General features: G+C 42.9%; 1 protein-coding gene across 1 annotated transcript in view; it reads left to right on the forward strand.

Annotated features, from left to right (window-relative positions):
- ITPR1 (inositol 1,4,5-trisphosphate receptor type 1) overlaps positions 1–17651 on the forward strand; it is a 318582-nt gene that overhangs the window by 170723 nt on the left and 130208 nt on the right. Inside the window, exons 30-35 of the mRNA XM_082663160.1 lie at positions 2418–2543; positions 4693–4893; positions 6495–6746; positions 9770–9895; positions 11885–12013; positions 17328–17448. Of these exons, the coding sequence (XP_082519286.1) occupies positions 2418–2543; positions 4693–4893; positions 6495–6746; positions 9770–9895; positions 11885–12013; positions 17328–17448 (955 nt within the window). The remainder of the gene's footprint in view (positions 1–2417; positions 2544–4692; positions 4894–6494; positions 6747–9769; positions 9896–11884; positions 12014–17327; positions 17449–17651) is intronic.

Consider the following 17651-nt stretch of genomic DNA (forward strand, 5'->3'; position numbering starts at 1 on the left):
ACCTTACCTGTACCTCGCCTTTGTAGGTAACACACCTTTACCTACTGCCCTGCACTTTAGGAAGTTCCCTGCCAAGGCTTCCTCCTCAGTCATGGTGCCTGTGTGAATCAGATGCGTCAGGCCTTAAACCAGCCGCCAGTAAAGCGCAAGTTCAATCCCTCCAGTAGGTCAGATACTTAACTACGGTGGAATTAATGTAGACAGGTGTGGGTGTCATCCGAATGTGGCTGACATTTGGACTAGAAAGAGCAGGTGGATTTCCCTCCCTCTGTGTAAAGAATGTGAGGAGGGAGTTTGCCGGCCTCGGCTTTGCCTCATAATAACGTTTCCCTAATGAGAGACGTTCATTTACAGAGCAGTGTTGAATCGATCTATAGGAACCAGATTCGGTTGGAATTGGTGGCTCAAAGGCAGAAGATTGTGTGTGTGTGTGTGTGTGTGTGTGTGTAATTTGTCTGGTTTTTGGATGGGTACAGTCATCCTAGTGTGTGAGAACAGTGGACGGATTCCTACCAACAGCTAACCTCTTGTTATGTCTTTATGAGCTTGCTTGCTTGCCCTGTAGAAGTCTGCTTCGAAGGCCAGAAGCTTTTCAGTCAGCTTGTGCACCAGCAGATTCCTTTCTTAGCTGAAGAAGAGGAAGAATGCAGAGTGGTTCAAGGTTGCTGCGGTGTCTGTCTGTCCAAAACCCTCTTGTTTCTTAGAGCTAGAAGCTTTGCCCCTCTCTCTGTAAATGGGAGACAAATGTAATACCCATTCTGTTGTTCTGAGACTTGCTAACAGTGTCCTTTTAAATCTCCTGCTTTGTTCGATTGTCTCACTGACAGCTCGGATTCCTTTCGTCAGCGTTCTCGGCAGACGTCTTCTGTTTGCTCACAGGGCTGTTGTCTAGACCAGGGTGGGCAAACTGCAGACATGGATCACTTCCAGCCCACCACCTGTTTTTATACAGCATATGAGATAAGGCTGGTTGCTACGTTTTTGAATAGTTCAATTTTCAGGGGTTATATAAGTTCGTGCGTAATGTCTTCCGTTTTGCTTTTTGACCCATAAAGCCTTAAAGTACGTATCTGGACCGCTAAGAAAAAAATTTGCTGACACTCATTCTAGACCAGTACCAATAGCTAACGTTTACTGAGTCATTACTGTCTAAGCCCTTGACATGAATTTTCTCATTTAATCGTCGTAACCACAGTAGGAAGTGTGTGTGTGTTATTAGCTCCATTTTACAGATGAGGAAACTGAAAGGTTAAGTCACCTGCCCAAGGTCACACAGCTTGGAAGTTGTAGACCTGGCATAAGGGCCAGGCAGCCTGGTTTCGGGGCCTGCATTCCCAACTGCTACACTTTCCGGCCCTTGAAGTGTGGCGAAGTATGTGCGATGACTTAGGAAGATGACGCGGGCTCTATGGATCTGAGGGATGATTTCCATTTGGGGCCTTTTTACTGTTGTAAATGGTGGCTTGTTTAGAACTGGGCAGAGTGGCAAGAGGTTTTACATAATTGTCTTGTCATAGGCATCCAACTCTTTACAAATACTGAGTGTGTTTCTTTTAATTGAAGCATAGTTGATTTACAATATTATATTAGTTTCAGGGGTACCGCAAAGGGATTTATTACCTTTATAGATTTTGCTCCATTAAAAGTTATTATACGATAATGGCTGTACTTCCCTGTGCTGTACAATATATCCTTGTTGCTTATCGAGTGTGTGTTTTTGATATGTGAAATGAGAAAATCGTAATCAACCATGTGAAATGCCTGGGACACACATTATCCTGATTTTTATAGGTAGGAAAACTAAGTCTTAGGTTAAATAATGTGCCTGAAGTGACAGGGAAAGGAGTTAAGACAGATACCTGTGCCCTAACTTAGAATCTAAAGAGATTTCCACTGTGCCATGTTAGCTACTGCCAAAAGTTAGTGTGTCCACAGGTTAAGGCAACTTAAAAATGTGTGCCCGAGAGCTGGGCAGGTGTGGGTTTATGGCCATTGAGGAAGTTGGCTCCCATCTGCTGTCCGTCCGTATTTTCAGAAGTAGGGGGTTCAGAGATGTCAGCCGTTGCTAGACAGTGGAATTCCGGACACTTCCTCTTAGCTTTCACTCTCTATTGCCCTTTTCCCCAATAAAATCATTTCATTTCTGCCCAAAGCTAGTGGGAGAGAATTCACTTTTCTCCATGAAGTATAAACAACTTGTTGGCTTCTTTGCAGGGTCAGCAGTGCAGTCCCCCAATGTTTTCACACAGCCCGCCCCCAGCAAACACCCCCAGAGCCCCACATTAGTCGAAGGGGATGGAGGTGTCATCCAAGCTGGCCTCCTGGCCTAGAGATCAGTGCTTTCTCCTGTCGACCTTCTCTAGTCAAAGGCATAGCCCTGTTTTCAACCTGTTTTTTGTCTCTCTCCCTCCACACAGGCCGAAGACACCAAGATGCAGGAGATAATGAGGCTGGCTCACGAGTTTCTGCAGAATTTCTGTGCTGGCAACCAGCAGAATCAGGCTTTGCTCCACAAACATATAAACCTGTTTCTCAACCCAGGGGTAAGACTGGAGGCCTGTCTGGAAATCTGTGTGGGGAGGCGGGTGGGGAAGCAGGAAGCGAGAAGCACACCTTGTTCTTTTGCTGTTGTGGCCGCTGGGACTTGTCATGAGGCAACATTCATTCCAACGGGGAACATTTTGATCAACACTCAGGAGGATGTAAATACTCCCCATCCTTTTGGGAGAAAAGGTAGAAGGAGGGGGGAAGAGGTAGTAGATGCAAAGGTAAGATGAATTGATATTTTTTCTTAATAACAGTCCTCATTACATCAAACTCCAGCCATAGCAAAGTGCTAATTCTCACAGTGCAGGCACAACCTCCTAAGGTCATGCATCAGGTTTTCTGTGTTTATACAAAACATCATCTATCCATGTAAAACATAATTATGTTACATTTTAAATATGTTTTTAAAAATATATTAAATGTGTAATATGCTTTTTTTAAAAGAAGATGGTGGTACACTCCACCCATTGTTTTGCGTTTTGCTTTTTTCACTTAACACATCTTGGCTGTCTTTGCAAGTGAAAAATATATAAACTTTGCTTATTCATTTTCATGGCTAAATGGCATTCTGTAGAATGGCTGTAAATTTTTTTAGACCATTCCTGTATTAATGGACAATTAGGCAGTGTCTGATTTTGGCTTGTGAACAGTACTGCAAAGAACATCTTTGTACATGAACACACCCTCACGTACACACACAGAAACACACAGAAACACTCACTCATCTGTACTGCTGGAGCTTTCCAGGAGGAGGACTACTGCGTTGTAGGGTAATGTTCCCTCTTTGTCATGTTAAGAAAAAGAAAAGGCAAAAAATGAAAAGGTTAAAGCCCCCTGCCTCATACTAGTCATAAAACCCAATAACTCAGTAAGTCTGGGTAAAAAGTAGAAAATTAAGCTTCTAGAAGAGAACATGAAAATACCTTCATGACCTTGTGGAAAGGGAAGTTTTTTCACACAGTATGCCAAGAGCACTAGTCATTAAGGAAAATATCAATAAATTGGACTTCTTTAAAATTAAGAACTTCTATTCATCAAATGACACCATTAAGTTAGCAAAGACAAGCCAAAGAGTGGGAGAAGACACAGCGTGCGAATCCAGCAACGAGTTCATACCCAGAATAGGTATCAAACTCAGGAGAGTCCGTAAGGAAATTCACAGCCCACTTTTTTAAATGGACAAAAAATTTAACAGTGGGACACTCCACAGTAGAGGTTATCCAGATGGCCAATAAATATGACAAGGCCCTCAACATGGTTAGTCATCAGAGAAATGTAAATCAAGCAAGATGCGTGCAACAAAATGTGACTAAAATGAAAAGACTGACATTACTAAGTGTTGGCAAGGACACAGAGTAGCTGTGATGTAGAATGTAAATTGGTAACATCTTTCAAAGCTGTTTGGAAGTATCTTCCGAAGCCAAACATATTTAAACTCTGCAACCCAGCAGTTCGACTCTTGGGTATAAAGCCAACAGAGACGCATACATTGTGTTTATCAGAAGACATTGAAAAGAATGTTCAGAGTGGCACTGTTCACTGTTCATTATTTGTTCACTATATGAATACTGTTCATCGTATTTGTCGTAAGAATTGTGTAACTACTTACTCCTAAAATTAGGTACTCCCACAGATGCCCATCAACAATAGAACAGATCAATACATTGTGGTATAGTCATGCAATGGAATGTACATAGCGGTGACAAGAAACAAACTAGTAATACATGCAACAACATGGATGACAACATGCAAAAGTAACGTTGAACAAAAGAAGCCAGGTAGAAGAGGATGCATGAGGTTCAAGAACAGGCAAAACAAATCTATGGTTGTGCAAGTCAAAATAGTGGTAAAAGTGGGGGGTGGGCCATAAAGGCAGCCTGTTTTATTTCTTGATCTGGCTGCTGATGGTCCCTCTGGAATTCATTCAGCAGAAAACTAATGATTAGTTTAGTGCCCTATGTGTTTATTGAAAAAGTTGAGTAAAAAGGAAGACGGTACAGAAGCGAGCACAGAGAAAGATGCTTTCGCGGGGTTAAATGCCCCCCTCTCTGTGTTTGTCATGGACTCTTCTTTTTCTCACTTGGTCCACTGCTCTGGCCTTCCTCTGACCATGTGCCTGTGCCCCCGCCCTCACTCTTGTGCCAGATCCTGGAGGCGGTCACGATGCAGCACATCTTCATGAACAATTTCCAGCTGTGTAGTGAGATCAACGAGAGAGTCGTCCAGCACTTTGTTCACTGCATCGAGACTCACGGTCGAAACGTCCAGTACATCAAGTTCTTGCAGACGATCGTCAAGGCCGAAGGGAAATTCATCAAAAAGTGCCAGGACATGGTCATGGCTGAGGTGACAACTGTGGATTTCTATATATCTTCCTCTGGTGTTCTGTAGGAGCTTAAAAATGATTTAATTTTATCAGTATGAACTGGCACCCTGTCCAGGAGCCATAGGAAGGGACAGAAAGTAATTGTGTGTGTGTGTGTGTAAGTGTGTGTAATCATGTGTTTGTGAGCTTAAGCTATAGATACAGGCGAGAGTCTGATCTAGGATTTTGTAGCAATAATTCTGTTTATTTTAAGGATCATTGGCTTGGATTCTTCTGAGAGGGAAAAACACCCCCAGGAATACTGAACCAAAATAGAGTGGGTGGAGGTTAAATGTGGGTAGAACCTTTTGAGCCAGAGCATCCCTTCTTGTAGATTATATGACTTTTTTTAAAAAAAATTATTCACCAAATTAATTAGCTGGAAAAATTGTTGCTTGATGATTCTCAAGGAGAAGCTGGTCAGTGGAATTGGGGCAAAGTCCCCCTTGGTTCTCTGTGGGACGTCTGTGTCCCATGTATGCTGTCTGGCCAGGAAGGTCCTCTGTCACTCCCGCAACTTTGGCATCTGCATATGCTTGGTTTCATCCATCCTTCCACCTTAAAAAAAAAAAAAGGAATCTCAAGTAAGTCCACTTAACACTTGGGTTTATCATCTTATCTACATATATGATTTCAGTGAAAGGTGGTGTAGTGTCATTAAAAGTGTTGGCTCGACCTGGGGTGCGAATGTTGGCTGTACCATGTCCCTGGCTGTGTGATTCGGGATGTGTTATTTGACTTCTCAAACACTCAGTGTGGGTTTCTGTAAATGAAGGCATGGCGGTATTCACTTGAGGAGCTGATAGGCAGGTTAAATCAGATAATGATGACAATAATAGCTACCGTTTATTGGAAGTCTGCTGTGCTACTCTAGTCGCTGTTGTAAGTAATCATGGTATCTGGCACATAATCAGAGTTCATAAAGGTTAGTTATTATTAAGTAAATAATATTGACCATATTTATTTTGACTTCTGTGCCGGCCCTTTTTGGATCTTTTGTATTTCATGCAGTGGTGAAATTGATTAATTCTTAAGTAGAGTTATGAAAAGCCCCAGTCCCCGGGAGACAAGTTACGAATAGGAATGCCTTGACTCTTTGAGTGTTGAAAGGAAGGCGTATCTTAATTAGGATTGGATAATTTGTGATTGTGAAGAAATAAGGCAGCGTGTGAAAGAGTTGTAAGAAGAGTACTTATAAGGCATGAAAAGGAGATGGAAACATTTTTAAAAACAAAAATCATTGCCTAATGATTAGTTTGGAAATACAAGTGCAAGGTTGAAATCTACATTTTTACCAGATACCTGAATGCTGGTATGTATTCTTTCTCTTCCCCTGATAGTTTTTTAGGACTGTTGTGATGTTTTTATATCTGTGCATGAAAATGCTGCTGCTGAAGATTTGTAGTTGTTTAGTAATATAAATGAATGAAATCTAGGTGAGTTCAGTAGTACAGGTGCTACTGGTTTTGGAAGGCCAATGCTAACAGAACATCTCTTTCCTTGTGAATAGATTTGTTTGTTTAATGCTTCCCCCATCCCTGCAAACTTGTGCTATAAGCAAGTCTTGTTCTTTTGATTATAGCTGGTTAATTCAGGAGAGGATGTCCTCGTATTCTACAACGACAGAGCCTCTTTCCAGACTCTGATCCAGATGATGAGGTCGGAACGGGACCGGATGGATGAGAACAGCCCTCTCATGTACCACATCCACCTGGTCGAGCTCTTGGCCGTGTGCACAGAGGGCAAGAACGTCTACACGGAGATCAAGTGCAACTCCCTGCTCCCGCTGGATGACATTGTCCGCGTGGTGACCCACGAGGACTGCATCCCCGAGGTGAGCGACTCTATCCCCAGGATGGGTGGGCCCTGCTCATGTCTCTCCTCGTGGCGTGTGGGGCTGTGGCTGGATGGGAGTCTTCCACTGACCTAGGTGGGTCCTCACAGTTTTGACACCTGCAGCTCATTTTGTCGTGAGATTTGCATTGGCTGAAACAGCATCTTCTTGAGCATTGGTTTTGGGTGAGAGGAATGATGGGGGAGTAAATTTTTCCGTCTGTCTCCTTGAAGAAGAATGGGAAACTGCTGGAGGGCTTCAGCTCTGTGTAATGAATGATTCCACGTGTTGAGCAAAGAGCATTGACCTGAATGAACTTCTCAGAAATGAGAAGAACGGTGCATTGAGATACAGTTCATACCAATGTAAAACTTGACTCTGTTAAGTGTATTCTTTAAAACAAAAACTTGTATTGCAAAAATAATGAATGTCGACTATAAAATATTCAGGAACTACAGGTAACCAATAAGAAAATGAAAGTAATCTACCATTTCACTGCCCATAATAAATACCTCTTAGGTTTTTTTTTTTTTTTTTTTTTTTTTTTTTACGGTGTGCGGGCCTCTCACTGCTGTGGCCTCTCCCGTTGCGGAGCACAGGCTCCGGACGCCCAGGCCCAGCGGCCATGGCGCACGGGCCAAGCCGCTCCGCGGCATGTGGGATCCTCCCGGACCGGGGCACGAACCCTTGTCCCCTGCATCGGCAGGCGGACTCTCAACCACTGCGCCACCAGGGAAGCCCCCTCTTAGGTTTTTGAAGTAAATTCTTCCAGCTTTCTGTTTCCCTATTCATATACATTAGCTAGTAACAAAAAATGGATCATACAGTATATATTTTATCTTTGTATGTTTTGAAATATATACTCTTAGTTTATATTTTAAACTAAATATACATACATTTATATATATATAGCATATGTAGTATATATTAAATATATGCACTGTTTTTAGATTAATGTTTGGAAAAGTTAATACATTTAGAAAAATTCAAATAGCAAAGACCATAAAGGAGTAAACTATGAAAAATCTTTACCTGTTCCCCACACCCCTCAGAAAATTATGTATTAGGTTCTTGTGTATCCTTCCGGAGTTTTGCATAAAAACATTTATAAATATATATACTTTATTCTCCGCCCCCCCCTTTTAACACAAAAGGTGACATTCCAGGTACATTTTTTTTTCATATCAGTCCGTAAAGAGATTCTACATTCCTTTTTTATAGTTGTATAAAATTTCATTGTACAGATGTACCATAATTGTCTTCTATGAATGTTGAACCAGCTTATTATATAATGTGATAATAAGAAGAAGGAAATAAAATACTACATTTTTCTCACAGTCTGGTTTATACAGTATATTATCAAATATTTGGATTCTCATATCCCTGATATATGGATGTGGTATTTCGATATAGTTGTACTTTGCGTTTCTCTTGTTATGCATAAGTGAGGTATAATAGCTTGCTTTTGCCCATGTTTGTTTGAAATACAACCTAAGTACAGAAGAGTACATAAACGTGACTTGTGCAATATAAGAATAATTACAAAGATAGCGGCTGTGTAACCACCACCCAGGTCAGGAAATGTGCCTCATTCCCCGCCTGTGTCCTTTTCCAGTCCCCAGCCTCCCCCAGAGGGCTCCCTCATGGAGGCATAGTTGTGACGTGGCTCTTATGTAGTTTTCTTTGTACATCCCTAAACAGTATAATTCAGTTTTGCCCACTTTTGAACTTCCTTTATGCACTATTTTGTGCCTTTTCCTGTTCCGCCATGTGGTGTTAGGATTCATCCATCCTGAAATAACGCACCTGTATTCATTTCCTTTGCTTTGGAGCATTGCTCTGTGTCATTGTCCCACAGTATGATTTTCTGTATGTCTGTTGATGCTCACTTGGGTTATTTTTGCTTTTTGGCTGTTAGGACCAGTGCGTGTGTCCTGGCCCACACGTGTACACATCTCTGCAGGGGGTATACTTAGAAGTGCTGGGTCATACAAGGTGCATTTCTTCCCTTTGACTCGGTAATGTGAAGTGGTTTCCAGCAGTTACTCCAGTGGCCACCCCTCCCCCAGAGTTCTTGTTGCTCCCAGACCCTGCCAACCCTTGCTGTTATCAGACCCTTTATTAGTATATATTTGTTTTCAATCTGGTGGGTGTATAGTGATATCTCATAGTGGTTTTAATTTCTATCCACTTGATTCCTAAATGAGATTCAATCCCTTTCCGTGTGTTGTTTTTGAGATTTGATATTCCTTTAAGTAAATAGCAGATCCGATTTTTTGCCTGTTTTTCCTTTGGCGTGGCCATCGTATATGCACAAATCTGTAGGAATTCTCTGTGGGGATATGCATTGCAAACAGCTTCTTCCAAATCGTGTCATTTAACTCTTGTAACAGTGCCATTTCATAGATATTCTTTTTTTTTTTTTTCTTAGTTCCTTGATGAGGGATCGAACCCATGTCCCCTGCAGTGGAAGCACGGAGTGTTAACCACTGGACCCACCATGGGTGTCCCAGAAATTCTTAATTTTAATGTAGTGAAACGTGTCCATCTTCTCTCCTCTGATCAGTGTTTTTTGTTGCATTCTTTTTGTTTGTTTGTTTCTTGTGGTACGCGGGCCTCTCATTGTTGTGGCCTCTCCCGTTGCGGAGCACAGCCTCTGGACGCGCAGGCTCAGTGGCCGTGGCTCACGGGCCCAGCCGCTCCACGGCATGTGGGATCTTCCCAGACCGGGGTATGAACCCATGTCCCCTGCATCGGCAGGCGGACTCTCAACCACTGCGCCACCAGGGAAGCCCTTGTTCCATTCTTTACCTTGAGGTCATGAACATATTCTCTTCCAAAAGCTTTGTTTTTGAATTTTATAATAGTGAATTTTGAATATCAAAAAATCATAGAAGTTAAAGCGTGCTGGGGAAAATGGAATGACCATCATGGTCCATCCTTGTCACTATTAAAATGAGGGAACTAATCAATCCTGCATGTACTAAGTTGGTTTTTGAGAAAAGCCTGTTTCTCTCTTCCAGGTTAAAATTGCGTACATTAACTTCCTGAATCACTGCTATGTGGATACGGAGGTGGAAATGAAGGAGATTTATACCAGTAATCACATGTGGAAATTGTTTGAGAATTTCCTTGTGGACATCTGCAGGGTAAGTCTTTCTGGAGCTAAGGAGGCAGGGTAAGGGGGTACGTGTGTGTCTGGGTCACCCTGTGCAGACATAAGGACGCAGTCATGTAATTTCACCTCGCTGATTTGTGGCACAAGGAGGCACCTGGCTCTCGTCTTTCCACATGTCTCGTTTCTCTTGACCCTTTTACTCCTAGCTGAGAATAGATTTTACTCGTCAAGCTTCAGGTAAGGTAGATTATTTCTGGTTTTCATCTCATCCTTTATGGGTTGATTTGTGAATGATAACCTGGGACATACTAAACTCAAATTTATAAACTTTTCGTTTCTTTGAGAATAAGTCTTTCCTCGAAGGACACCTTCCTGAGTGTGAGCGTTTATGATATCTCCTACAGTCTGGTGTCGAGCAAACTGCAAAGCATGTCACTTTCCGTCTATTGCTTTCCTGACCCAGCCTTTGGGGTGGGCTTCAGTACTCTTGGTTTGGTTTTGCGCTGAGCTTAATATTGGTTCTAAAGCTATGGGACTGCGACCTCACAAGGCGCTTTATGGATTTCATATGAGTTTTGTGGTGGTAGGGTTCGGGGGGAGGGCGCGTGGGGGGAAAGTAATTCAGTCCTTGAGAGAATGATTGTGAGATGAATACCAATTTCAGAAACGTTGTGATGCTAAAAAGAAAAAAAAAAAGGTGCATTGGAGAACGCTAGAATGTGGTATTTTCTCCTGACTGTACAATTCCCAGTGTGAGACAAGGAGCCTGAAAGAACTTACTTTCCTTGTAATGAAGGACTATGTTTAATAATACCCTGGTGTTGGTGTCACAGATACATATATATATTGATGTATTATTTAAATATGTATATATTTTTATCTCAAATTCTTCCTAGTCTTTTAATCCCATAAATCTGGGGGTTCAGGCTTGAAATGGCAGGCCTGCTTTGCCCCTTTAGATCAGGACTCCGACAAGTTTTCTGTGAAGGTCCAGATGGTAATCATGTTTGGCTTTGTGGGCCATGCGGTCTCTGTCACAACTACAACTCTGCCCTGCTAGCATGAGAGCAGCCATAGCAGTCTGTAAACAGATGGGCATGGCTGGGTTCCAATAAAACTTTATTTATAAAAACAGCCAGTAGCCCTTAACTTGGCTGACCCCTGCCTTAAATTGTTCAGAAATGCTGTAAAATCTGTTGCCACCTTCATTCTCTGGATGTGTCCACAAACTGCTCATCACTGGGCTCAGAGCATGAGAGCTAATAAAATTTGATTGTTTTACCCCTTACTTCATAATTTTTTATTATATACAATTTTATATCTCAAAGTATAGGGCTAATGAATTTGGTAATAAGACTTGATTTAATCAAATGAATTTTTAAAACCTGTTCTTCTGTTGATAACTCTCTAATCTTATTCTACACAGCGAAATTATGTAGAGTCCAGGTGAAATCTGCAGTCTCTCTTCACCTGAAAACGTATACAGTTATCCTGAGTCACAGGCCACTATTTTCAACAGTACTGCATATCAGCAGAATTTTGATTGAATGGAAGAGTGTTCTAGGTTTGGAGAATATCATGCACAGTGGTCCTCAGTGGTAATATTTGATTCAGGATCTTAATTATATGCTTTAGGAAACTCTGGCCTAGAGAAGATGAATGGCTTAAACAGTTTACTTTTAGGGACAATGTAGACAATTGTAGTTATGATGCCTCTTACCACCTTTTGGGTTTTAGATTTGCCGCAAGTTGGTAGGAATTGGGAAGCGATGGCCTTGTAGGTCCCACACCAATTTTCATGTTCTGTGATGCCACACCATGATATCCAAGTTGATCTGTTTCTCTTCTTCCATGATTTATTTTTTTATCATTGCTGTCTCTTAAGGGGAGAAGTACTGACTTGCAGGCTTTTCCTTTTCCTTTGTTAAGGGTAATTAGCAGGAGTAGTCACAGATTTCTTAATTTTACAACTGGTGTGCAGGTTTTGGTATAATGTCTAAAGTGTCCATTTGTCCTCCAGGCCTGTAACAACACAAGTGACAGGAAGCATGCAGACTCAGTTTTGGAGAGGTATGTCACCGAGATTGTCATGAGCATCGTTACCACGTTCTTCAGCTCTCCCTTCTCAGACCAGAGTACGACTTTGCAGGTAGGAAATACAAATGTATTGATAGATGCAGGGTATTCACAATAGATATTTGGCAGCTGGAGCTGGTGCGGATTCGGGACTGAGCGGCTGTAGATGAGCCGCTCTGCAAAGCATTGCTGCAGATGCTTTTCTCTTTGTGAAGAGTGGTTTTTACAGGATCCCTTGGATAATCAAGTACCTGAGAATGATTTTCTGTACCAGATGGTTCTGCTGGTTGTTGATTTTCTCCTTAAAATGCCTTCTTCCCTCCCCCTCCCCTTTAATCTTGTTGATTCCTTACCTCCAATCTTAGAAAGAGAAGCAACTTTCAAATAAATGCTAGCGTGTTATTAACACTTTTTAAAAATATGTCTGGAAATCTCCATTTTAACTTGAAGTGTGTGCCTAGAGTTCACCAGAAGGGGTACGTGGCAGGTGGGAGTGAGAAGTCCTTTAGCCTTGACAGCAGGGCTGCCACGTTACACCAGCCCCAGCACGTGCTGCTCTCATGGAGTCCCCTGGAGTCGTGCAGTGCAGCAGCCCTGCGTGCTGATTGTCAGTGTAGTTAGAGTTCCAAAGGATCTGGGAGGTGTTTTTATTATTCTTTTACTTGGAAAAATCGCTCTTCTTTTTAGAACTGACGTCTGGGTCCGTGGCTGTGGGAGTCTTGCTGCAGGTCTGTGTGTACAGCCTGCAGAATGAAAGCAAGACTTGGTCTCAGGTGGTCAGAAGAGCAAGAGTCACCATCCTTGTCATGCAAATAAATGGAGGCTGTCCTGGGGTTAATGGGTGGCCTAGGGTGGTTGGAGCGTAGACAAATAATCTTAAGGTAAATTCTCCAAGAGAAGAGTGATTCATGGTCAGTATAATATCACTGGTACATTTATTAGATATTGCTATATGCCATTACCTATATAAAGGAGTTCATATTAGCTTAGTACAGGTGGTATTATCCCCATTTTGCAGCTGAGCAAAATGAGGCTCAGAGGATTTAATTACCATGCTCAGCCATGGTCACAACTACTAACTGGCAAAACCATGATTTCAACCCAGGCCTCTCTGACTCTGAAACTTGAATTACGGAATTTTTAGTAAGATATGTTTTCTTAGGGACTGTTGGTAACCCTCTATTTAATTGAGCTTCACTGCTAGCTTTTAGTTATCTCTAAAGCGGCGCTCCCCAACCTTTTTGGCACCAGGGACTGGTTTCGTGGAAGACAGTTTTTCCACGGGGTGGGGGGTTGGGATGGTTCAGGCGGTCATGGGAGCGACGGGGAGCCGCAGATGAAGCTTCGCTGGCTTGCCGCCGCTCGCGTCCTGCCGTGCGGCCCTGTGCCTGACAGGCCGTGGACAGGTACCGGTCCGTGGCCCGGGGGTTGGGGACCCCTGCTCTAAAGTATCATAAAGTTAGAATGCGACTTTTAGAATATCTGTACATAGTTTTTGTGTAACTGGGCGACAGGAACTTGTTAGATCCCAAGCACATGAGCTGCTGGAGGCCAGAACGTGCTCCTTACCAAGTGCTGTTCTACAGAGCCAGCTGCTTTGGTTCGTCAGGTTGGACTTGCATAGCGGCCATTGCTATGGCAATACCCATTCTCCTAGAGACGGTGAAAACAGTATTGCAAAACCAAATGTCAAAGTAAACCAATCAAATTAATTTAATGGAATCCATTAAACAGGAATTCGTATTTTTGGTTTTTCATCTTGGTCCCCCTGCTGTCTCCTTCCACTGCCTTGCTCTGAAACCAGTTTTAAGCCAATTGACAGGCAGGAGTGGTCAGAGAAATAAATCTTCAACATAAATGTTATGTAAGTCCCTAGCAAGGCCCAGGTTGTCTAAGCATATTTTTTGTTTGTTTGTTTGTTTTTTGTTTTGTTTTTGTTTTTTGGTACGCGGGCCTCTCACTGTTGTGGTTTCTCCTGTTGCGGAGCACAGGCTCCGGACGCGCAGACTCAGCGGCCATGGCTCACGGGCCCAGCCGCTCCGCAGTATGTGGGATCTTCCCGGACCGGGGCACGAACCCGCGTCCCCTGCATCGGCAGGCGGACTCTCAACCACTGCTCCACCAGGGAAGCGCTTGTCTAAGCGTATTTAAAATACAAAGTCCAAGCTGGATTTCTAGAATATTTATTTTCAAGGAATACTATTTTTGAAGCTGTCCTAACATGTCTTACTTTATCTGTTGAAAAGCCTATGTCTTGCTCCCCAGGTAGATTTGTACCTTCGTCCTTCCCTCCTTCCTGGTTTTGTTTCCTTCCCTTCTTTTAACCCACATTTGTGAGGGAGGAAAATGGTGGCCTGGGATTGGGCTGTGCTGCATTTAAGGTGCCAGTGGAATGTCCGTGAGGCAGCTGGAAATGTGGGATCCGGGAGCAGCAACAGAACTTTGGAGGCTTTTATAGCAGGTCAGAGCTGGGTTCCAATCCTCACTCCACCCCTTCCCAGCTCTGTGAACTTGGGTAGATGTTGAAACTTCAGAACCCCATTTCTTACTATAACAGGGTTATAGTATCAACCCTGCAGATTATTGTGAGAATTAGAGTTAATGTTTATGAAAATATAGCATAGTGCCTGGTACACAGTAGGTGCCTAATAATTGGCAGCTTGTACTGTGTGCTGCTAGACGGCAAGCTACAGTGGGGAGGGCAGAGAGGTGTCTCAGATACTGTTCTATCTCGAGCACTGTGCCTGGCCCCTGGTACATGTTCATTTGTTGAGTGAGTTAAATGAATCAGGGAGACTCAGGAGAGGGAAGTGGTAAAGTCCATATATAGACATTGGCTAGTTCAAGTCTCAGCTGGGAAAATGAAGGGGTTGACTAGAAGGGACCTGGGCAGAGCACAGATAATTAAGGACAGTTTGTTAAAGAGACCAGAGGAAGATCAAGGGGTTATCTTACAGTCAGAATGGGATTCACGAGCAACGCAGAGCCTTAAGAACTAAGCAGGGAAGAATCTCAGGAAGAAGGTGATGGGCAGCCATGTTCATTAGCCCAAGAGGTCGCGTGAGCTGATGCCCCCAGGTTGTCCATTAAAATGGATAATTAAGAAGCAGCTCCTCTGGCCGATTTATTCGTCTTTTGTTTATTCAGAGGCCAGATGGGAATAGAGCAGATGCTCAATAAATATTGGTTCAATTGAATTCATTTAGTCGAAGGATTCGTTTTCTTTGAGTTAGGCCATTGAGTTCCCATCCCAACTCCACGCACATTAGCCAATAGGGTGGGTGCTGATACCACTGCTTACTTCATGGGGTCAGGGGTTGGTCAGATGAGGTGTGTGTAAAGCACTCAGCACAGGGACAGGCAGGGAAGAAGTGTTCTCAATACATAGCTGCTCTCAGTGGACCCATTGGGCTCAGGAGCTCAGTATCAGGGCTTCTCAGCCAATTTCTCAGGCTTCCTGTGTTCCTGTCCTCTATTAGTAACACAGATGACTGTCTTGGTGGGCTGTGAGGTGCAGAACAGAAAGTACTCCCTCAAGAAAGTAATGAGATTCTGGTTTGTAGGTGAACTTAGTAGAAAGAGCACAGATTTGGGGCATCAGAGAGCCCTGAAGATGACTCACTGCTTGGCCATCACTTCGTTCTTTTGGATGCTTTATTTTAACCTTTCTGAGCTTTTGTTTTTCATTTGTGTTATTAAGGTAACTCCTCTGTCATAGGATACTTACCAAGGCCCCAGTGAGCTCTTAAGTGAAGTGTGTGGTACTTAATAAGTGAAAGTTATCTGAACGGTGTTTATAGAGGAGGTTCTGAATTTTTATTAACCTGGTTTATTTTTTAAAATTTTAATTGAAATATAGTTGATTTACAGTGTTGTGTTAGTTGCAGGTGTACAGCAGAGTGATTCAGTTCTACACACACACACACACACACACGTATTCTTTTTAAAATTCTTTTCCATTATAGGTTATTACAAGATACTGAGTATAGTTGCCTCTACTATACAGTAGGTCCTTGTTGGTTATCTACTTTACATATAGTAGTGTGTATAGTTTATTCCCAAACTCCTAATTTATCCCTCCCCACTTTCCTCTTTGGTAACCGTAAGTTTGTTTCTATGTCTGTGAGTCTATTTCTGTTTTGTAAATAAGTTCATTTGTATCATTTTTTTTAGATTCCACATAAAAGTGATATCATAACCTGTTTTAATTTCTTACAATAAATTTCCTTTCCCCTAGCACTTTTCAATTGTTGTTCTTTTATCTAAGAAACTTCTCTAGAGTTTTTTCTGTACTTTTTTTCGTCGCTGTATTAACTCCTCCTGTTTTTCGGAAGGGATCTGCAAGTACTTTCTCCTAAAAATTAAAGACCAGTGGAGTAGCTTACCATACACAGTGACCTTTGCCTTGCAGGTCTAATGCTACTCTGGTCCAGGTAGCTTTGGATGAAGGCCAAAATTATAATTTGCAAATGCACTTAGGAAGTCAATGTCAAATTGATTAAGTCGTAGTTTGAGTTCCTTTATTTTAAAATGAGTACAAATTTATACCATCATAGAGAGGAATAAATCCTACTCTGTAGTTAACTTGCAAGTACTGATCTGTAGTAAATGAACACTTGTGAAGAGTAACCATGAGAACTAGCTTCTCCTTATGTCATTGAAGACACGGCCAGAAATAAAGAAGTAAGGAGCATTCTAGGTGAGATTCACTAACCAGTTTGTTTATGCTGATTAAAACTATAGGTTCTGTGGCTTCCCTGGTGGCACAGTGGTTGAGAGTCCGCCTGCCGATGCAGGGGATGCGGGTTCGTGCCCTGGTCTGGGAAGATCCCACATGCCGCGGAGCGGCTGGGCCCGTGAGCCAAGGCCGCTGAGCCTGCGTGTCCGGAGCCTGTGCTCTGCAACGGGAGAGGCCACAACAGTAAGAGGCCCGCGTACCGCAAAAAAAAAAAAAAAGTATATATATATAGGTTCTACTCATGGAATATAACATCTGGAAACAACTTTGGGGGTTCATTGGCCTCAATCCCTGTATTTTATATATTGCACGAAGTTAAAGCTCAGAGAACTAAAGTGATTTGCCTACAGTCACACAGCCAGTTGGTAGCTAGACAAGAATACCTGTTTTCAGGCTGTGATATTCTGCTTTGCCTTCTGGTGGTCAGACTTAGCATGAAGTTTGTGCATTGCCTTAAAATGCTTCTGACTTTTTCTCCCTTGGCCAGGCCACTTCTGGAATCCAGCTCATCACTGGTCACCCCTTCCCACTCTTGCATAAGGGTCCATGAACCCGTGGTTCAAGGCAGTGTCTGTTTCTGACCAGCGTATCAATCGGTCACAAATAAAAGTCTTCACGTCGCCTTCCTCTTGGCTTCTCTTTCTTGCAGACTCGCCAGCCCGTCTTTGTGCAGCTGCTGCAAGGTGTGTTCAGGGTTTACCACTGCAACTGGCTCATGCCGAGCCAGAAGGCCTCAGTGGAGAGCTGCATTCGGGTGCTCTCTGATGTAGGTAAGACACCAACTCAGGTTGGATTTAACATGATGAATATGCGTTGCCCACTGGTAATAAAGGCCACCTTGGATGGAGCAGTGGCTATAAAGCTCTGTGAGGCTTCCGCACCCGGGAGGCTGCACAGCCAGAACTGGAACTGAGATCTTCTTGATTCTTAAACCTCCTTTTCATCTTTCCAAGCCAGCACCTGCCAAAGTCCA

The sequence above is a fragment of the Grampus griseus genome (genome assembly GCF_964374135.1).
Source record: "Grampus griseus genome assembly, chromosome: 10".
Lineage (NCBI taxonomy): Eukaryota > Metazoa > Chordata > Mammalia > Artiodactyla > Delphinidae > Grampus > Grampus griseus.